Source organism: Eulemur rufifrons, chromosome 10, assembly GCF_041146395.1.
Source record: "Eulemur rufifrons isolate Redbay chromosome 10, OSU_ERuf_1, whole genome shotgun sequence".
NCBI classification, from domain to species: domain Eukaryota; kingdom Metazoa; phylum Chordata; class Mammalia; order Primates; family Lemuridae; genus Eulemur; species Eulemur rufifrons.
In genome coordinates, this window is record NC_090992.1 from 31191090 (window position 1) to 31212785 (window position 21696).

Genomic DNA, 21696 nt, shown 5'->3' on the forward strand with positions numbered 1-21696 from the left:
GAAAATTACGCGCGTAGCTTCCAGGGCTGGCACTCAGAGATGCTAAGACTCCATGATCTAGGAATGTCTGACCCGGCCGTTCCGGAGCTGTTCCATCGAATTCCAAGCAGCCCCCCTCCCTTCCTTCCCCAGTCCCGGCGGGGCGGGCGCTGGAGCCAGAGGGCCGAGAGGGCCTGGGCTTCCAGCCCGGGGGCGGAGCCGGGGCTCCGCGTCCCGCCCCTCCACCTGGGGCTCGGCCCGGGCAGATGTTACAACTTTTTCGAATTCTCTCCCGCGGTGTCTCCGCGGACCCGCCCAACCCGTGCCTCCCTCCCCTTCCCCCCTGGGGTCCTGCCCACCTCCCCGCGGGGAGCCCGACTGTTCTAGGACTCCAGGCGGGGCGAGAGGCCGGGCTGGGGGCCGGAGGGTAGGGGGGAGGAGAAAAGGAAAGCAGAGGCGAGAGAAATTAGGAGGCGGGAGAAATCCAGGGCAAGAAGGAAGAGGAGAGGCAGAGGATGGTGGGGAGCACCTTTTGGAAGCCTCCACGCCGCGTCTCCGGCTGTCCGGGCTGAGCTGGGGGAGAGGGGCGAGGGCGGCGCAGGGTGGGCGCGCAGGTAGCGGGAGGCCGCTCGGCGCGGGCCTGACCTCCCCAGAGCGCCCCGCTGCGGCCGCGCAGGTCCCGCCCCGAGGTCCGGCCGCCGGCCCCGGACCAGACTCTAGGTCGCCCCCGGGAGCGCTGAGCGCTCTCGCAGCATCCGGGCGGGCGGGCTGGCCGTGCGCCCTGGGCGCGCGACGTGCTGAGGCCCCGGGAGCCCTGCGCGCCGGGACGCGCGGGCCGGCTTGGCGATGCACGCCCTCACCGGCTTCTCTCTGGTCAGCCTGCTCAGCTTCGGCTACCTGTCCTGGGACTGGGCCAAGCCGAGCCTCGTGGCCGACGGGCCCGGGGAGGCCGGCGAGCAGCCCTCGGCCGCTCCACCCCAGCCTCCCCACATCATCTTCATCCTCACCGATGACCAGGGCTACCACGACGTGGGCTACCATGGTTCGGATATCGAGACCCCTACGCTGGACCGGCTGGCGGCCGAGGGTGTCAAGTTGGAGAATTATTACATCCAGCCCATCTGCACACCTTCTCGGAGCCAGCTCCTCACTGGCAGGTAGGCATGGCCCAGGCCCTGAGGCTGGGCATCCAAGCCCCAGATAAACCCAGTGATAGATTTCTCCTGCCAGTACAACCCCATGCTGGGACCCAGGAAACCAGGGCTCAGGGCAAATTATGCCTTCAGTTGGCTGTGTGGTCATTAGTAAGTCCCTTGCCCTCTCTGGGCCTCAATTTCCCTACCCTTGCACTGAATGGGTTCCACCATCTTTGAGGTTTTCTCACTGTGATGATCCAGGACACTCACATTCCACACAATGTGGAAGAGACATCTGGTCTTCCCTTTGTTAGAGGGACCTGGCAGTCTCTGACACTTACTTTGAATGCCGCTTCTGTTTACAGACCCTGAGACCCAGAGCGAAGGGCCCCATTTGCTGAGAAGTCATTTAACTTCTCTGAGCCTCAGTTTTCTTGCTTCCATAAAATGGAGCAAAGAACAGATTTTATCTTGAAAAAGTGGTGAAGGTGGAGTGAGTTGTGTGTAACCTCCTTGGCTGTCAATAAATGGCCCCTATGTCAACCAGAGGGATTCAGGTCCCCACGCTGTTTGATGACTACATTGGGAGAAAACCAAGGAGTTGATAGGTGGAAGAGAAAGACACACACAGGAGGCCATGGCCTGTGTAGCCTTAGGCTGGTTACTTCATTTCTCTGAGCCTCTGCTTTTTCATCTGAAAGCTCCGCCCAAGTTGGCTGGGAGCCCCAAGGAGACGTGCTGCTTTCTCTGTACGGAGTTGTCCACAGTCGAGGCAGCAGGATTACAGGATTAAAAGAGCAGGGAAACAGGAGGTGGGGGTGTGGAAGGCAAACTCTGGCCACTTAGGAGAAAATCCTTTTGGCAGGGCTGAAGCTAATCCTCCCTGGATGGAGTCCAAGGCATGCATTCTCCCAAGTTCCACCCAATAGCTGCTAGTGTGATCTTAGGAACCAGAAGCTCAATCTCCCTGTTTCCTGGGTGGGAGAAACTGAGGCATGGATTCAGGGAGGGCCCAGCTCGGGGCCTGTGCCCAACTTCAGGGTCTGTAGGAGAGGGGGCTGAGAGGCCAGGTGCTTGGCAGGGGTCCTGGAGCTGGGGATCAAATGGGTGCCCTTCTTTCCTTCAATCTGGCACTCCATGATCTGGCATGCAACGTTTAGATCCAGGAACTAGAAAGAGAGCAGGAGAAAGAGGAAGGGGGTGGGGTGTGTTTGTGTTGTGGGGTGTTGGGGGCTGATAGTGGTGAAGACCAAACTTCTGCCTGCGGAGGGAGGAGGCATCTGCATTCCTGAGAGTTGTGTACAAGGTAGCATTTCTCTCCTGAGAGGTGACTTCTGCTTTTAGCAGAGGAATGAGCAGACAGCAGGGCAGCGCTCCAGCCCCCGATCTGCAGAGTTAGCAGAGTGTGGCCGGCCGGAGTGTGCCCTCCACCCCCTGCAGCGGGCTCTAGCCCACCGACCGATGCTTACTGCTCTGGGTAGTGTTTGTTAACGTGTCCAGTGGTGGCGTGTGGGGAAGCTGGAGAGAGTCAGAGTGCAGCGCGGTACTCACGTGCAGCTGGGCTCCGGACCCTCAGCTGGCCCACCCACCGTACAAACCAGTGCTCCACGGGGCCCCACCCATAAGAAGAGAGGCTCAGTTGGGACTTAGGGCCTTGGGGTGCCTCTCCTGTCAACTCCAAACATTTATTAGCTTGACTGAGGCCTGGAAAGGCCATGTCACTGAAAGATTTTAAGTGTGAATTGAGTAGTCCTGGGTTCAAAGCTCTGCTCCGCTACTTGTCAGCTGTCTGACTTTGGGCCAGTTGCTGCACTTTTGGGAGCCTCAGTTTCATCATCCGTAGAATGGGGCTAATACTAGTCTTCCCTGTAGATTTTTAAAATGAAGATTAAATGAGATTTAAAATGTGTGTGTGACACATAGTGTTAAATATAGCTAACAACAATAACAACTTTATGATAAGGAAACCAAAACAGAGAAACCCACTCTAGTGTTTTCAGGTTAAAAGTGTCAAGTTTTCAGGTCTTAGTTCTACTCGGATGCCTGGGGGCTGAGAAAAAGGTGTGGAATTCTAGCACACTTGTCAAGTTCCAGGCTTCTTATTTACTCTGGGATTTTTAAGAGTTGCGTAAAGGCAAGACGCCATAAGCGGATCACATGGGAGCTTTGACCACAGAAGCGGGAAGATGGGATATGAATGAATAAGTGAGGAATTCAGGATTCTGCCGACTGGTTGGTTAGTCCTGCCCCAGGGCGTTGGCTTGTGTGAGTGACCTGGATTAAGGGGCACATGAGCTCACAGGCAGGCACATGGGAGCTGGTCTCAAAAAATTTGGGAGCTGGACACGTCTAAGAGAATTCCCATTTCAACCGACTCACTCCCACACACGAGCAAACTGAGGCCTCCACAGGGAAAGAGACAGCCTAGTTTGCTGAAAAAGAGTCCCTGCGTGGCTCTGCTTGGATTTATGTTCAAGTCCTGGCTCTGCTCCTGACCACTGGGTCTCCTTGGGCAAAGCCCTTTGCTGCCACTTAGAAACGCCTTAGTTGCTATTTAAGATGAGGTAGATAAACTGGAAGATGAGCTGGGTCCCTTCTGGCTCTAAGTCCCTCTGAGTATCATTCATTCATTCATTCATTCCGTGAGTAATTGAATGTCTTTTACACATCACTTGGGTGCTAGGTATACAAGGTTGAGTAAAGGGCACGTACAACTGAGTATAATCCCATGGCCAGCTAGGGCAATGATGGTGTGTACTAAACGCTGGGGGACTCATTCTGTGGGAGAGTTGTGACAGACTTTACAGTGGGGTAACATTTAGGCTGGGCTTTGAAGAGCGAGTAAGAGTTTGCCTGAGAGAGCAGGACTTGCTCTAGGCCCCATAGCAAGTGAGTGGCTTAGAGTTTAGGGACTCTGAAGTCTGGAGGGAGCCTGGGCTATCCATCCCACTCCAGCTGCTAGCCGTGTGAATCGCTGGGCAAGCAATTTAATTGGCCAAGCCTCAGTTTCCTTATTTGGGAAATGGGAATAATAACATGTACCTCCTAGTTTGCAGTGAGGATTTAGTGAGATAATACACATAAGGGGCTTAGCACAGTGCCAAGCACACAGCACGTGCTTGGTGGTAGCTACTATTGTTGTCATTATTAACCTGGCTTCAACTCATAACTCCCCAACTTCCTAGCTGTGTGATCCTGGGCAAGTGGCTTAACTATTCTGAGCTTCAGTCTCCTCCTCTGTTAAATGACAGTAATCTCTACTTCAGCTGATTCTGAGGATTCAATGAGTTAATGCATTTGAGGTGCTTAGCACATTAGATAATACCTGCTATTAGTAGTAATACTGTTACCATTGTTGCTCGTAGTGCTGGGATCAGGGCCCACCCCAGAGTGGGACTGGGGGTTGGGTGACCAGAGCAGTGGTCTGGAGCTGACCTGTGCCTTCTCTGCCCTCCCCTCCCCCGCACCAGGTACCAGATCCACACAGGACTCCAGCATTCCATCATCCGCCCGCGGCAGCCCAACTGCCTGCCCCTGGACCAGGTGACACTGCCCCAGAAGCTGCAGGAGGCAGGTTACTCCACCCACATGGTGGGCAAGTGGCACCTGGGCTTCTACCGGAAGGAGTGTTTACCCACCCGCCGGGGCTTTGACACCTTCCTGGGCTCGCTCACGGGCAACGTGGACTACTACACCTATGACAACTGCGATGGCCCAGGGGTGTGCGGCTTTGACCTGCACGAGGGCGAGAGCGTGGCCTGGGGGCTCAGCGGCCAGTACTCTACTATGCTCTATGCCCAGCGCGCCAGCCACATCCTGGCCAGCCACAGCCCCCAGCGGCCCCTCTTCCTCTACGTGGCCTTCCAGGCAGTCCACACACCCCTGCAGTCCCCTCGTGAGTACCTGTACCGCTACCGCACCATGGGCAACGTGGCCCGGCGGAAGTACGCAGCCATGGTGACCTGCATGGATGAGGCTGTGCACAACATCACCTGGGCCCTCAAGCGCTATGGCTTCTACAACAACAGTGTCATCATCTTCTCCAGTGATAACGGCGGCCAGACTTTCTCAGGGGGCAGCAACTGGCCGCTCCGAGGACGCAAGGGTACCTACTGGGAAGGTGGCGTGCGGGGCCTGGGTTTCGTCCATAGCCCCCTGCTCAAGCGAAAGCGACGGACAAGCCGGGCCCTGGTGCACATCACTGACTGGTACCCGACCCTGGTGGGTCTGGCAGGGGGCACCGCCTCGGCAGCCGATGGGCTAGATGGCTATGACGTGTGGCCAGCCATCAGCGAGGGCCGGGCCTCGCCGCGCACGGAGATCCTGCACAACATCGATCCGCTCTACAACCACGCCCGGCACGGCTCCCTGGAGGGCGGCTTTGGCATCTGGAACACCGCCGTGCAGGCCGCCATCCGCGTGGGCGAGTGGAAGCTGCTGACGGGAGACCCTGGCTATGGCGACTGGATCCCGCCACAGACTCTGGCTGCCTTCCCTGGCAGCTGGTGGAACCTGGAGCGGATGGCCAGTGTCCGCCAGGCCGTGTGGCTCTTCAACATCAGTGCTGACCCTTACGAACGGGAGGACCTGGCCGGCCGGCGGCCCGATGTGGTCCGCACCCTGCTGGCCCGCCTGGCCGACTATAACCGCACAGCCATCCCCGTGCGCTACCCGGCTGAGAACCCCCGCGCCCATCCTGACTTTAATGGGGGTGCTTGGGGGCCCTGGGCTGGCGACGAGGAAGACGAGGAAGAGGAGGAAGGGGAAGGCAGGGCTCGAAGCTTCTCTCGGGGTCGCCGCAAGAAAAAATGCAAGATTTGCAAGCTTCGATCCTTTTTCCGTAAACTCAACACCAGGCTGATGTCCCATCGGATCTGATGGGGGGCAGCGCGGGGATCTCTGTTCCCCACATGTTTTTCCCCACTCAGGCCCTGCCCCTTCTCAGGGAGAAGCCTGAGGTCCAGCGTCCGTCTGCAGGGATTTGGAGGGCACAGAGCCCCTCGGTTGAACCGGGTGGGGAACTTGGTTGGGGGCTGGGAGTGAACCAGACTAGGATGCCTGGGTCTCAGTCCTGCCACTTCACCGACTTACTCTGTGACCTCAGGTGACTGCACTAGCTTTTAGCCTCAGTTTCCTCATCTGTAAAATGAGCTCCAATGACTTTGCGACTATGGTGGGCTTCCTGGGAGACTTCACCCTTAACTCTGGATCTATCTCTGTGGTGCTGTTTGGGTGAGGGGCCTCAGGGAGGCAGCTCCAGGCCCGGACCCCAGCTGAAGCGTGGCAGTCTGGCTGCTCTAGGACGGGACCCCCTGAGCGCTGAGGGTAGAGGTGCAGGGGTCGGGGTTGACTCCGTGGGTCTTCACATGGCCTAGGCCAGACTGGTTTTGGGGCGGTGTTGCAAAGGTTTCCTGCCCCCGCCACCCAGCACCCAGAGCAATTGGCTTGGCCCTTGGCTGCTGCAGGGTCAAGGGTGGTAGAAACAGCTGTGGAAAGAGCCCCCAAAGCAATACTCAGGACACCTGGGTTCTCCTTTGAGCTTGTGGACAGTCCTTCTCCTCTAGGCCCTGATTTCGCCACCTGCAAATGGGGCTGCTGGCCCTGGCTCTGCCTCCCGCACGGAAGACTGGCTGAGGCAGGGGTCGTGAAGGAGACTGTGAACTGGATTAAAGTGCCATGACACGGAGGTGACGGTTGCAGCGCTGTGAGCGTGTGTGTGTGTGTGTGTGTGTGTATGTGTGTGCATGTGCGTCCTGGGGGCAGGTGTGAGCCCACAGTTGGGGAGTGAACAGCAGAGGACGTGGACAGCCTGGCTAGGAGGCAGGACACACGGGACTCCCGCTGTAGACCCACTGTGTGGCCCCGGGCAAATCTCTGAGCCTCTCTGCGCCCCAGTGTCCACCTGGGCACAGTGGATGGTCTAAGAGTCCTTCCCATTCGGCCGTTCTGGGTGCCCCTGTGTGCGTGTCCGGCGGGGCCGGGCCGAGCGGCGGGGCAGAGGGGCGTGGGGGTTGCAGAGCCTGCTTGCTGCAGAGCGCGCCTCCATGCGCACACTGCGTTCTGCATCTCCCTTCAGGTTCCAGTCGGCGCAGTGTGTGTAGGCGAAAGCCCTGCTGTGAATTTTGAAAATAGTTATTTTTGTCTCTGGCAAAGGAGGCCTGTTAGGACTCGTCAGCTTGTGGATGAGCAGGATAGGGGGGTAGGGGGTGGGGGGTTCGGGCACTGGCTACAGAGCTGCATCGCCGCTGCACAGGGGGCCGAGTCCAGCAGTGGGGGTCTGGCCTGGGGCTGCTGGGTGGAGGTGACCACCTGTGTCCCACCTGGCCCCTCCCCCTGCCTCTGTGATGCTGATGCCCGGCTGTGGTGGGCCAGGGGCCAGGACTGGCAGGGCCCTCTGGATTCTGGCGACCTTCAGCCTTTCACCTGTTCGGGAGGGAGGCGCTGAAGAAGTCACCCGTTAGGACAGCGTCCCAGGCCCGGCACATCCCAGGGGATGAGTTGTCCATAGTCTGCCCATTACTCAGGATACTCCAGCTCTGTTGGGTGCTGGTCCCAGCTGTGTGGGCTGGGCCTTTCCAGAGTGGCACAGAGCCAGGGCTTCCCTGCGGCTCCAGGCTTGCACGCGCTGTGCGGAGGCCTCTCCTGGGCCTGCTGACTCAGCCCTGCCCGAGGCCCACCCTCCAGCCCCAGCCCCAGCTCCTCTGCCTGCGGCCCCTGCCCTTTGTGGCCACAAGCACAGGACCATAGATGGCCCTTTCTGCTGTCCCCAAGCCCCAAGGCCTACTCTCTGGGGCCAACCTGGCCCCAAACCAAGAGAGACCAGCTGGGGAGCGGACTGGCACTGCTCCTGGTGCTCTGAGAAGGATGCTCAGCTCAGGTCTCGGTCCAGTCTCAGCCCCAGCCCAGAGCTTGCCTAGCTCGGAGTCCTGCCCAACCCAGCACCCAGCAAACAGCCCAGGGGCCCCTGCAAGCTTCAGCCTGCAACCTGGTCCACGCGGAGCTGGCAGCTGGCCCAGGCCCAAGACTGGCGGAGGGTCTCGGGCACTGCCATGAGAGGCTCTGCATGCTGTGGCTTCAGTTCTTCCCAGCAATCAGCATGGCTCCCGCCTGCCCGCCTCCTGCCTCTTGCAGCTCGAGTTCCCTCCAGCCAGGGGACCCGGCTCTGGACTCTTGCCCAGGCTGTTGACTGGCACTGCTGGGCAGGTGCTTATACCACTTGAGCCCCTGTGGTGGGGGGAGGGCAGGGAGGGCAGACCAGAGGCAGCCCTGGCCCCTCGGGCCATGGATCTGGGGGAGTGGAGCCCAGAGATGCCTGGTGAGGGCCCCTGTTTCTCCCTTGGCTGGACCAGATGGCAGCAGGTCTGCTGGCTATAGGGCAGAGAGCCAGGGCAGCCTGTCCAAGCTGGGCCCTGCCTGTGGAGTCCTGGACCATGATGGCCCTCCCCCAAGGGCCAGGAGAGAGTCCCACCCCTGGCTCAAGGGGCAGAGCTCTGGGCTCCATCTTTCTCAGGAGGAAGTGGAGGCCCCACTGGGGAAAAGACCTGCGGCAAGCTCTCCCAGGACTCGAACTCGGCTCCTTTAGCTGCAGGTCGTGCTGTGCAGCCCTTGTTCTCTGTCCCATGGCTCTCTGCTGCACTCTGCCCTGCAAGGAGAGCCTCCGTGGGACCCCAGGGGGACAGCGCTGCTCCCTGCCCCGACTTCCCTCCCTCTGTGCGCAGGCCTGGCATTACCGCAAAGAATGAACCCACTGCCCTCCACCCAGACCCTCGCAGGATCGTTCCTCTCTTGGCCCACTTTCTGCTCGTTCTGCCCCCCATGCTCGCTGCCCTTAGTGGGACAGGCCCCATGGGGACCCTTTGGCTGGCACGCTTTCTCTGGTGCCTTCCCAGGCCCTGCAGGACCCTGAGGCACTCGGGCATGTGCATGTGAGCACGTGTGTGGGCTGCGGAAGGTGGGATTTGAGTCAGCTGTCACAACGCCGCTGGAGCTGCGATCACCCACCCAGGAACCTGGCCCTGGTCTCCTCTCGTCCCTCCCGTCTCCACGGTCTGCTGCCTGTGCACACGTGCCAAGCCCTATTCTGGCGTGTCGGGGCCATGTTCAGCAACCTCCAGAGCTCCCACCCCTGGCCACCAGCCCACAGCGTGCGGGCCTGCCCTTGAGCACCACACGCGTGTTGCAGATGGGCACACGTGCTGGCTCTCATGCCTGCCATGGCCCTGGGGAGTGGGGAGTTTGGCAGGAACAATCCCCCTGATGCAATCATCGGCTCATTCTCTCAGCGCCACCACCGGGCACAGCTGCCAGCCTCGCGGCACAGGGGAGGCAGTGAATTAGTTGTGCCTTCTCAGCCGAGTGGCAGGTACACTCGGGATCGGGGTGCCCATGCAAGGCAGTGCCCACAGCCCCCAGCCAGGCCCTGGAAGGTTCAGAGGGGTGTGGGCGCATGTGTAAGAGAGACTTGCTGAGACCTCTTTCTCTCCTCTTCCTCCCTCCTCCGCCCCTCCAGCCATCTCTCCTGCAGCCTGGGACCTGCCCATCCCCTAGTAGCATAAGCACCGTCTGGGCCACCAGGGGAGGGAGAGAAGAATGACAGAAGGGGAGGGGGTTAGAAACAAGAAGGGAAGTAAAAAGGAATGGGAAAGATAACTGGGAAGAAAATATGCAAGGGAGGGAAGACAGCAAGAAAGAGAATAAGAGAGAAGAAAGGGAGGTTTAAAGGAGAGAAAGAAGTGGGAAGAATAGACAGAGGGGACAGGAGTGGAGTGGGGCTGGGTTGGCCCTGCCCCCTGCAGCCACATAGGCCACAACCCTGGTCTCCATCAGGGACAGGGAGAGAGACAGGGCGGCCAGGCCAGCACCAAGCCAAGCAGAATACCACCTCCTTGGTGCAGACTGTTAGAGTTCCATTAACACAGCCTCACGGCATATTTGCTTTTTGTCTCACTGGTTAATTTTTAAAGCCATATTATCATTCTGTTGGCACACGATGAACTGTAGGTCCTTGTGACCTCCCCTCCTTCTAGCTCCAGTGCTTTGTTCTGCAGACAGTGCTGCAAACTAGGCCTGGACAAGGTGATATCCAAACCATGAGCTGAGCTCCAGGGGGGACTCAGAGAACAGCGCCCCCAAGGACAGGGACTTGAAGGCGGCGATATGTGTTTCCGTGATTCAGGGAGAGGGGTGTGTGGGGAAAGGACTTCTGAGTTCCTCCGTCATCTCCTGCGTACTGAGTGTTTATCGTGTGTCAGCCGCTGTGCCCATAGAACAGCCTGGAGGTAGGGAATGTTAGTCACCCGATTGTGCAGATGGAGAAACTGAGGCACAAAGAAGTTACTCATCCAAATGAGTGATACTCATCCAAAACCACACACCTGTAGGTCGTGGAGTCACTCTACTGAACAGCACTACCTCTCCTCTCCTCTGGGCAACGGCCGGTGGCCTCAGTGGTCATCGAGGGCTATTCCAGCACTTTTGGTTGTGGAAGCCACCCCCTCCTGGCGACAGGCTAGAGGGTCTGGGGCAGGAGGGTGGCAATGCAGCCCTCCTCCCACCTGCCCACAGATGCCGCTAGCTCGGTGCGGTGTTCTGTGCCCTGCCCCTGCCCACTGGCTGTGAGGGCCCTGAGTGCAGGCCTCTCCTCTTTGCCTGGAAATTGCAACGTTGGCGGCACGAGCAGGAAGCATATTGTGCGCAGAAACAAAACTGAGTGGTTTTTCCTTTTTCTGAAGGTGGTAATGGTGCAATTAGTGGCGAAGCCATTACCCCCCTCCTCCCTGCTCACTTCCCCTCCTTCCCCTCTGCCTCCCTCCCTTCCCCTCCTGGGAAAAGTGGCTGAATGGGAGAGCTCACCCATCATTCTCCCCCACCCCTGCCGACTCCCGGGAAGACAGGCAGAACTGGGGGATGCCCAGATATCTCCAGGGGGCTCCTGGACTTAGGGTGGTGCGTCAGGGACTTGTTGGGCTTGGAGGATACCAACAAGCAGACAACATGTCTAGCAAATGAGGGGACCAGTAAGGCGATTTGGAGGTTCAGAAGGGATGAGGTAGAATCCCAGACGGTTTGGATGCCTGGATCATTTATCGTGCCCGTGCTCATTGGGGACAGGTGCTGGCATGAGGTCTCAGCCCTGCAAGCTGTGAAATGAGCTAATGTATCCTTTTTTCTGAGTGGAGGGGGGCGGGGGTGCACAGGGTCTGAGATTCTAAGTCTAAGCTAGAGTGATGGGGGTGGTCATGGGCCTGCTTTAAAGCTTCCTTTTCTTCTTCTAGAAACTAAAAAGAGGCTTCCTTTTCTTCTTCTAGAAACTAAAAACAGCTCTTAGCCTACTCCATCTTCACAGCCTTCCTCTGCAGGGGCAGTTTTATTCCACTGTTGTATAGAAAAGTAGCTGGAGGCTCAGAGAGGGTTAGTCACTTGCCCATGGTCACACAGCTAATAAATGTCATTGGAACTTGACAGATCCTTAGTCTTAAACTCCAGTCCTTTTCCTTCTTAACCCCCAGGCCTTGGGGTGAGATCTTGTGGGTTTATGTCTGGCTGATGCCCTAAAGAGTTGAAATTGGCAGGGAAGGTGCCCTCACAATTTGGGAATTCAGATTTCAGGGCAGGTGCACGGTCACTGGCCTTGCCCGGCTAAGCCAGGCCATGCTTGCCTCCCCACGGCCGCCTCTCGCCTCTTTTACCTTGACTTGAAGCACAGGCAGAAACTGGGACATGAGCCCCAGGAGACCAGATCTCCACGGTCCCTCTGGGGGCATGAGGTGGGGGAGAGGTTGCGGAAGAGGGCTCAGGAGGGGAGCAACCATCGCAGCTGGGAGAGGCGGGGGTGAGTGGGCAGCCAGGGCCATCCTTCCAGAATCCTAGGGTGTCCTCTGCACTTCTCCCCCAAGCTAGAGTGCTAGTGTGGTGGGCAAGGTGGTAGAAGAGCAGAGAGAGCAGGAGCTAAATAAGAAAGACAGAAATAGAGGCAAAAAAAAGAATACGGAGGGGAACTGAGAGACAGTTACAGACTACAGTGATCCACAGAGAGAGCCATCCCAACAAATTAGCCATCGTTTCCCTGTAAACCTTAGAACCCAGCTGTTGCCAGGGCAACGGGGCAATACCTGTCTCTCCAGAGGAGATGAAGTTGCCAGGGTAACTGCATCCTGTCTTTCCTGGGGACCATCCCGGAATGCGGCACCCACTGGCAGTTACCATGGCAACTGCCTTTTTGCCCCACTTAATCCCATCCCGTCTGCTACAAGGGCCCCACAGTTGGAGGTGGGGGAGGTGGGAAGAGAGAAGATCACTTGTGGACTAAGTTTGTTCTCTTCCCCCTCCCCCAACCCCTCCCTTGGCCCATCACCCTGGGGGTGCTGCGTCCATCCGCCCCCCCCGGCCCACACAGGCCTGCAGCATTGTGTTCGGCAGGGCCAGGCGTCCGGGAGCAGGTTTTCGCAGTGGAAGGCAGGCAGGTGTTGGGGAGGCAGTTACCGGGGCAACGGGAACAGGGCGTTTCGGAGGTGGTTGCCATGGGGACCTGGATGCTGACGAAGGCTCGCGAGGCTGTGAGCAGCCACAGTGCCCTGCTCAGAAGCCCCGGGCTCGTCAGTCAAGCCGGTTCTCTGTTTGCACTCGGCAGCACGGGCAGGCGAGTGGCCCCTAGTTCCAGGAGCAGAGCAGCAGTGCCTCCGTCCTGGTCCCCCAGCTCCGAGCCTCGCCTGCCCGCCCAGCACCAGGATGGCCACCATCACCTGCACCCGCTTCACAGAAGAGTACCAGCTCTTCGAGGAACTAGGAAAGTGAGTTGCGCCTCAGGGAGTCCTGGAGGGCGCAGGGGGCGTCGTCGTCTCGGGCCAGGGGCACGGGCCTGCAGTGCTCTGGGAGCATTCTTGTGCATACAGATGAAGGCAGGCTGCATGGGTTTGGGGACACTTGCATGTGCACAGAGTGCCCAGAGTCGGGTGTCGGCATGTTTGTGGTGCACAGATGTGCCAAGCCAACCAGGCGAGTGTGCGTGTGTAGGGGTGAGAGGTTGACAGTGTATGCCAGTGCACGTATGCACACGCACACACACAAATACACACAGCCTGGTTGCACACAGATTCTTAGAAACTCGGGGATAAACGGGGATTTTCCCAGTCGGCTGGGTCCAAAGCTGGAATCCTTCCTCTAGTTTCGCGTGAGGTGGCCATCTGGCCTCCACTTAGATACCTCCATGACAGGGAATTCAGCAGCTCCCAGGAAGTCCTTCCTGACTTTAGACACCTGCACCGACTGTGCCGAGTGGGCAACTTCTCCCTGTAAGCGTGTATCCTCCCCAGCTCCCCCTTCCCAGCTCCTGCCAGGAGTGAGAGCATCAGTGCAGCAGGGGTTAATATCTGAGCGGCTGGTGAGGCTTCCTGGGTGTTGGGAGGAGGGGTGGGGCATTCAGGCAAGCTGGAGGGGACACCGCTGTATCAGGGGCTGGTGGTACGAAGGTTGCAGCAGCTCTGGTCCTGTGGCAAAGTTGCCCAGCCCAGAGCTAGTCATTTCCTGTCTCTGATGACTGCTCTGGAAAGAAGGGTGGGAGGATGAGGAGAGACGGGAGAGCCTTGGGGTAGCCCAGTAGGCTGTGGAGTGTCAGCGAGGGGTTTCTGGATGTCCCCAGCTAGGTCTGTGGAGCATCCTGGGGTGGATCAAGGGTTGGGTGCAGTGTGGAGGCAGAGTTTTCCCTGTGGGCAAAGGAGCGACAGTGCCTGGTGGGTTCCTGTTATAGCAGCAGGAGCGCAGGGGAGAGGGGCTCTGTAAGCAGGTGCGAGTTCTGAATGTGTGTGCCCCAGGGTGCGTTTTGAGGGGAGGTGATGTATATTGCTGTGTACAAGGACTTCTGAGGGAAATTGTGTTGTATAAGGACTGGCTCTGGGGTACACTTGTGTGCACTGAGAGGGTGTGCAAGTGTTTGTGTGTGTGCACCAGGAAGAGGTGCAAGTGTGCCCTGAAAGGGTGCATGTGTGTGAGTATCCAAGGAGTGCAGTTGGCTGGGTTGCATGGGAGCCAGGGTGTGGACATGCGTCACTGTGTGTGCACATGTATGTCAGGTTAGATCTGTGTGCACATCAGGAGGCACATGTGTGTGAAGTCTGGGGGTGAGTAAGGATGCACATGTGAGACGTGGATGCAGACCCGTGAGGTCTGGACGTGTACATCTATGTGAGGACCAGGGTCGTGCACATGGAGGGGGAGGGTGTACGTGTGTGTGTGCATGTGTGAGGCCTGGGCTCACGGACTCGTGTGGGAGTATGGGTGTTGTAGGCATGTGTGAGCTCATGCCGGTGTCTGTATATGTGTGGGAGGTGGGCCTGTGCTGTGTACACGGAGGCTGCCTGCACACACAGACACGGGCACTCTCAGGCTATCCTGGCACCTACAGGCACACTCCAGCTCCCTTGTGCACACACAGCCATGTGCAGATGTGTGTTCACTCTTGTCTGCAGACTTCCTGCCTTTCTGAGCATGTTTTGTGCTAGGGGTAGGGGCAGGAACAAAATGTTCAGGGCTGCTCTGGAGAACGGAGGCTGTCTGCCAAACTTGCACAGGGACCCCTGTCCAGCTGGTTTCCAATGTCCACCTGGAACCCAAGAATTCCCTGATTCGCCAGGAGCTGCCTTGCAAGGAGCGACCACAGCTGGGTTCTGGCAGGACTGCGTCACAGAGTACAGTGAGATGGAGTTGAGACGTGACTCAAGTGCTCGAAGTGAAAATAAAAGTGATGGTTTGCCCCAAGAGGAGAGGGATGTCACTAAGACTGGGTTTTGTGGGGGCAACTTGGCCGAGGGCTCCTTCATGAGCCTTCACAGAGAATTCCAGAGGAAAGGGAGCCCTGGAGCGTGGCCATGGCAGGAAAACCGAGAGTGGCAGACATGGCCAGGCCTTGTCTAATGCATTTCAGACCTCTTCCTTCCAGAACCATCAGTGCTCTTAACCTTTTTTTAGGTCACATATTCCTTCAGGAATCTGATGAAAGGCTAAATCTACATTCCCCAGAAAAATGTGCAAACCTACAAAATGCTGCATGCGGTATCAAGAGCTTGCAGGACGTCAGGAAGTCCGTGTCTGGACCTCAGGTTAAGGATGCTTGTGTCGGAGCAAAGGGGAGAAGGTAGCCTGGCTCCGAGCTTCTGAGGTCTGTAGAAAGGCCAGGGCATGTCACCAAGGAGGCTGGGGCTCCCGGTCTGCACAACAGCTTCAGTCTGAGCAGCCGGCAGGGCAAGGAGGGGCACAGGCTTCGTCCCTCACCATCCATAGCTCTGTGACATTGGGCAGGCGTCGGTGCCTCTTCCCCACCTGTAATCTGGAGAGAAAGAAGCGCTGTGAGGATTCGATGAGATGGTGCCTATGGAGATGCAGCCTCGAGCCTGGCACACGGTGGGCCTCCAACGCAGGCTCGCTGCTGGGGTGACAGTTGTCCTCAAAGCCTGGCAGGCTAAAGATAGGTAATGGGACCTGCTAGATGTTTGCCTTTTGTCTGGAGTCTGCCCAGTGGGGGAAGGGGGCTGACCAAGCCCCGTCTCCCGTGGGCTGGCAGTGACTCAAGGGCTCCTCTGTGAGGAAGCAAGGAAGACACCTGCAGGGCCCATTCCTCAGTCAATGACCCTCGGCCCCTGCCAGGCGGGACACTGCAGTCCCCACCCGAAAGCCGAGCCCCTGTTCCAGAGCCCAGTTCGATCACTAGCAGGGTGACTGGAAGAGGCAGCTGGGTTGGCCCTAAAAGGGAACGTGGGAGCTTTGGGCCTCCTCCTTTGGGGCAGTGGGCTGCCCAGTGGAGAGGAAGGCAAGTGCCTCGGGAGGGCTTCCTGGCGTCCTGTCCGTGGGGTCCGGCTCGTGATGGCAGGCCTTCTAGAAGCCCAGGCAGGGCTGGCTACGGGTGCAGGAGGAGCTGCTCCTCTCCAGCCCTGGGGACAGCCAGCTGGGAGGCTGTGGCTGGAGTCAGGGCCCTGGGCAGGGGGTTCGGAGCCCCTGATGCTACTGCACTGAAGGTCCCCACTGAAGCCTGTGAATTCAGATGAGGCGAGAACTCCATTCCAGGTCCCCTAGAAGGTTGGGGTGGGGCTGTCTCTCGGGACCCAGAGCTGAGCTCACTCCCTCCTCCTTTGACCCCAGTCCTCCTCTGTCCCAGGGATGAGGGGAATGAAAGCCCAGACCCCAGGGGCCCAGAATCTTGCTAGAGGCGGTGACACGAGCTCCAGAGGTCAGGGTGGGGTGGGGTGGCCAGGCCAGAGCTCCTGGTATGTCCAGTTTTCTCTGAAGACCAGAATCTCTGAGAAAGGCAGGATGCTGGCAGTGGTGGGGGCCAGGGGGTGTGGAAGCGCCAGAGGGGTCCAGGAAAGGGGTCAGGTTCAAGGAAGTGGAGAAGCAGCCTTGCCCAGCCCGTGGCATCGATCCCACCCCCAGGAGAGGCTGGCACGGCAGAGAACTGCCCTGCAGCCTGTGTAATCACTGGGCTGTACCGAAAGAGCCTCCGAAGGAGATTTTACTTGAGAGAGGGAGAGGGAGGGAGCAGATCGGAGAGAGAGCTCAACCCACTCTTTTCTCTCTAGAAACAGGGATCTGAAATTGACTCAAGGCAATGTTGGGGTGGGGGGAGGGGTTGCAGGGGCTGCGCTTGGCCGGCAAGGTGGCAGGGTTGACACGGAGCAGAGGGCTGGCTCCTGAGTCCGGAGCCCCTTCACACCTCTGCGGCTTTGCATCACGAACCCTGCCGGGCTAGGCCGATCCCCGGGTACCAGTGTGGTCCAGAGGCAGCTCGGGACCTGGGTCCTGGGTGGTCAAGTGCTGCCCTGGAACCCAAGCTCTAACATCGGTAGAATGTGCTTAGCAGTCCCACCTTCCCCGGCAGAGCGGATAGGAGTGTGGACAATGTCACGCTGGAGAGAGAGAGCACCTGGGCATCGATGCACTACTCAGAGGCCTGGCGGTGTGTTGATTCCACCTCTACTACCCTCTCCTCTCCACGGTGCTCTGGGGCCGGCGAGGCACCTCTCCCTCCATGAGCTCATCTCCGAGGGAGGGGCAGGGCTTACTCATCCGTCTTACAGACGAGAGACTGTGGCTTAAGGAGGTGGAGGGACCTGCTCAGGGGTCTGTGTCCTTTCTCTGGCACCCAGTATATGGAAGGAAGGTCGCAGAGAGGGACCACTCCTGGTGCCATGTCTGGGGAACAGCCTCTCTCTTACCCATTAACAAGGGAAGAAAGCGGTGGCCTTGTGTGCGGAGGGCGGGGGGATTCTGAGCTGTTGCTGATTTTCCAGTCGTGCTTCTGCCTCTAATTTACTGGGCCACCCTGGCTGAAGAACTTGTCCTTTGTGTCCTCAACTTTACCATCTGTAAAATGGGGGTCATAATACCTCTGTAGATGCCCAAAATGCCCCAGTAGGGTGGCCACCCTCTCTGGAAGGCACACGTGGGAGACTGCAGACCCCCAGAACATCAGAATTGGAGGGACTGGGCAGATTGTCTGCTCATTGCGTAGATATCCTTGCCTTGGCCTCTGGGAACCAACAGCCAGAGAGAAGGGATTTGTCCAGGGCCACAGGGAGAGGCAGGGCCTGGGATAGGGGACCAAATGATGCACAGGGACCAGAGGCCAAATGATGAAAAACTGGGGGGCAAGATCTCAAGGAGGGGATGGCAGGGACAGGGAAGGGGACAGGCTCTCCTCTCTCTCCTCCGAGCCACCAGAGCGGCAGGCACGCACATGTTCTGGTGCATGCTGCAGCCCTCCGCCCCCACACAGCCGCCCCCACACAGGCTGAGACACACTGACACTCCACTGAGCCTCTCCCTCCCTCCCTCCCTCCCTTCCTCCCTCCACAAGCACACAGTGACACTGCTGCCAGCACCCTGCAGTCCGGGGCCGTGGCCCTCTCCGTGGGGTGAGGGCAGAGCCTCGGGACGCAATGCCCACATCCTGTTGCTGATGCGTGTGCACGCGCGCGCACACACACCCTCACGCAAGCTCACAGCAGCGCACATATGCGCATGGACACACACGCACTGGCTGTGACATGGACTAGAGCACACACAGGTCCACCTCCCAGGGCAGGGGTGGCAAGATGACTCTGGCTGGGCTTCTGGGCTCTCTCTTGCTCTCTGTCTGTCCCTGTCTCTCTGTGCCCTTCTCTCCATCTTTCTGGTCTCACTCTGTCTCTGTCGCCGTGTTGCCGTAGTCCCCCTCTCCTGCGTGCGAGCTGCCCTGGCACTGTAGGAAGCCTCCCACCTTGGGCAAGCCTGCTGCAGCCCAACCTGCGGAGACCCCGCCCAGGCACTGTAGGTCCTCATGGGGCACGGCTGTCCACCACCATGTCAGGTCAGACCCTAAGGCCAGTGGGATTCAAAGGCTAGTGGGTGGAGAATGTTGGTGTCTTGGAGTCATGTAACAGGAGGCCACCTCTGTGATCCTTGCGTCTATTCCACAGATATTTCCTGAGCACATTCTCTGTTCCCAGCCCTGGGCTGAGCCCAGCAGGTGCCACATGCAAGACTCATGTAGTCTCTGCCCTCATGGGGCTCACAGTCTGCTGCAAAGCCAACATTAATTAAACCACTTCAGAAATCACTACTTAAATGCAACTGGATAAGGGCTGTGACCACAGTCATGGAGCTATGAGCTGCAGAGAGACTTCAACTAGTTGGGGTGAGGAAGGCTCTGTGAGGAGGTGAATTCAGGGAGCTGGAGGCTGAATTAACCAGAGAGAAGAGGGTAGAAGAGTGTTCCTCAGAGTGGGAACAGCTCAAAGGCTCTGAGATATGTATTTCAGTGGAGCATGTCAGCCCCGGGGGGACCTGAGGTCCCACCCTTCTCTGGCTCGTTCAGCCCACCCCCAAAGTCCAGATACTGGGTCCTAGAAGGAGTATCAAAATTCTATAGATTGTCTGGAGGAGAGGGGCCGGGTAGGGTGGTGAGCGTCTGGAAGCCAAATCAAGTGACAAAGCACTGAGGAACTGGGGGACTTTGGCAGGGAGAACAGAGCCCCTGGGGCTGTGTCCTCTCCCCTCATGTCTGCAGATTTGTCCCTGGGCCCAAGAGGCCCTGGGGGCAGAGCCCCCGAATGTGTAGAGTAAGGGAGGAGAGGCGGCATTCAGCTCAACATAAGGAAGATCTTCCTTCCTTCCTTCCTTCCTTCCTTCCTTCCTTCCTTCCTTCCTCCTTCCTTCCTTCCTTCTTCCTTCCTTCCTTCTTCCTTCCTTCCCTCCTTTATTCCTTCTTTTCTTCTTTCTTCCCTTCTTCCCTCCTTCCTTCCTTCCCTCCTTCCTTCCTTTCTTATTGACTGTGGAAGGAGTCACGAGGAAGAGCTTTCTAAGGGCCAGAACTGCTCCTCCGTCCCACAGGTGGGTGCCGCCGCCGGAGCCGGTGCTCGGCAGGCAGACCTGCGCAGATTCACACCCCTCGTCCCGCCCTTTATCCCTCCTGTGCTCTTCTAGGGAGATGCTTTGCTGCGAGAATGAGGAGGGAGACGGCTTAGGGCCAAGATACCCTCAGTTCCATCCAGGATATCAGAGCAAGGGGTGCTCTGTTGTTTTACAGAGAGGGAGCTAAGGCCCAGAGAGGGCAAGGGCGTTGCCCGTGGTCACACAGTCAGTGACGCACAAGAATTGGGCACTCCAGCCTCTTTCTACCCTAGTGCCCGGCTGTCTTACAGCTCAGGGCCTCTCGCTCTGACACTGGGACCTCTGAAAGCCCGTGGGGTGTGCGCTGTGGACAGGCCAGGTCAGGAGGCCGTCAGAGGCTGGGGGGAAAGTAGCACCTCTGCGTCTCCCCTGCTCTGCTGTGCCCCGGCCCTGCCTCTGGAAACTGGGAATATTTTTCTGTGTTTCTTCTTGTAACCCATTCAAGAAAAGCCATGCGCAGCCAAAACAAGGAACATGTTGGAACTTCTGTTGGTTCAATGTTCCCTGCAGCAAATAGAATCTTCCAGTTCCCAGGCCTTCTGTGTCCCCCATGAAACTTCTGCTGGGTTGGCGTTTGGGGGGTGGGGCAGTGCGGGACAGCTGGAAGACACGGCGTCCCTGCAGCATCTTTGGAGTCTGGGAATGGGCGGCTGCAGCCGCGGCAGGTGGGAGGAGGGGAGAGGTGGGGTTTCTGCAAGAGGTCCTAGGGTTTTCTAGCTGTGGAATGCGGTGGTTTCTGGAGCTCTGCTCACAGAGTTGCTTCAGGGAGCCACGAAGCAGCAGCGGGTGGAGGGGGAAGTCAAACCAAGAGGATCCTGAGCGCCCAGCCCCATCGCCTCTGGTCTATTTGCCATTAGGAGACTTGCATGGCTGGGTTTTGTTTGTTTACTATTAAGAAAGGCTACTACTGCTTACATGGGAAATAAAGGAAAAGGAAGAAAGAGAGGGCTTGAAAATTACTTACCAGCAGATTTCACAGATGGGCAAGCTGAGGCCCCGGGAGGGAAAGGGACTTGCTCGAGGGACGCAGAGGTGGGTGTGGTAGAAACACCTGGTGCAGGGTTTTCCTTTTGTTTCTGAATGAATCTGACCCCAGCTGTTTAACTGTTTTGGGAATTAGGAGCCCTCAGAGAACGTCACGTCAGCTGCGCGCACTCTCCCCCATCAAAATGCATACGCAGTCCAATATCATTTTCCACAGATATGCCCCCTGCCCTAAAGCCCAGCTGTGGACCCCAAGTTAGAGCCCCCTCTGATCTGAGAGTATCCGGTATCAGAAAAGCAATGGGCAATCAGTCAACAGTCCTGGGTTCAAGGTCTCGACTTCAGTTTCTTCATCGATGGAATGGGAGGGGCAGACGTCGTAGTAAGATATTAGTGGGTATTCCTGCTTCCGAATGCCCACCCGCTAGCCCAACAGGTGGCGCTGCTCCTGTGGCCAAGTCCAGCTCTTTCCCTGCCCCCCTCTGACCCTGTATGTTCCGGGTTCCACGTCCTGGGTGGTCCCATCCGCTGGCCTGAGCAATGCGTCACTGACCACCAAGAGGTCTTGGATGCTAATCCTCTCACAGGTGGCAGGTCTGTCCGCATTTGCCCAGGAACTTTCTGAAATCACCCGCAGCTCATCTCTGAGAGGTAGAATGCTTAAGTATCTTCACTGACAGTGGCACGTTCGGGGGAAGAGACTGGGCTTTGATTACGAAGTGCCTGCCAGGTGGCATCCAGGCACGATGATGAGTAGCTAAAAATATGGGATTGGAATTCTGAAGACAAGAGGGGGCTATGGATGTAGATTTCAATCTTGGGTGCTGGTCAGTGGCTTGAAGCTTTTGGGGTGTCAGGGACTCCTTTGTGGCACTGATGAAAGACACGCATCCTTTGCCAGAACGACGCACAGGAACAGAATCATGTTTGTGGAAATTTAAGTGGGTTCGTGGGTGCCCAGAGTCTCCCAGAGGTCACAGCTGATGGCCCCTGGCAGAGCAGACGGAGGGGAACTGGCAAGAGGATGGACGGAGGGCGGATGGGGCCCAGACGGGGAGCGGCAGAGATGGGGCTGTGCGGGCACTGTCAGTGACCCCGCCACCGAAGGACGGGTGAGCCCCCGCTGCGGCCGGTGGGGCCAGACGCCACCTGGGCTGGGGCAGGCTGGGCAAGTTAGGCC

At 58.1% G+C, this 21696-nt stretch overlaps 2 protein-coding genes across 3 annotated transcripts in view; both read left to right on the forward strand.

Moving 5' to 3' along the window:
- The first annotated feature begins 825 nt into the window (after nt 1-825).
- On the forward strand, nt 826-5993 carry ARSI (arylsulfatase family member I). Its single transcript, XM_069484370.1, has 2 exons — nt 826-1136; nt 4586-5993. The coding sequence occupies exons 1-2, from the start codon at nt 826-828 to the stop codon at nt 5991-5993; spliced, it is 1719 nt and encodes a 572-aa protein (XP_069340471.1).
- A 6849-nt stretch (nt 5994-12842) lies between these two features.
- The window catches only part of CAMK2A (calcium/calmodulin dependent protein kinase II alpha), a 60626-nt gene continuing 51772 nt past the window's right edge, over nt 12843-21696 (forward strand). For both annotated transcript variants that reach the window (XM_069484371.1, XM_069484373.1), the window contains exon 1: nt 12843-12904. In XM_069484371.1, coding sequence (XP_069340472.1) covers nt 12843-12904 — 62 coding nt within the window. The remainder of the gene's footprint in view (nt 12905-21696) is intronic.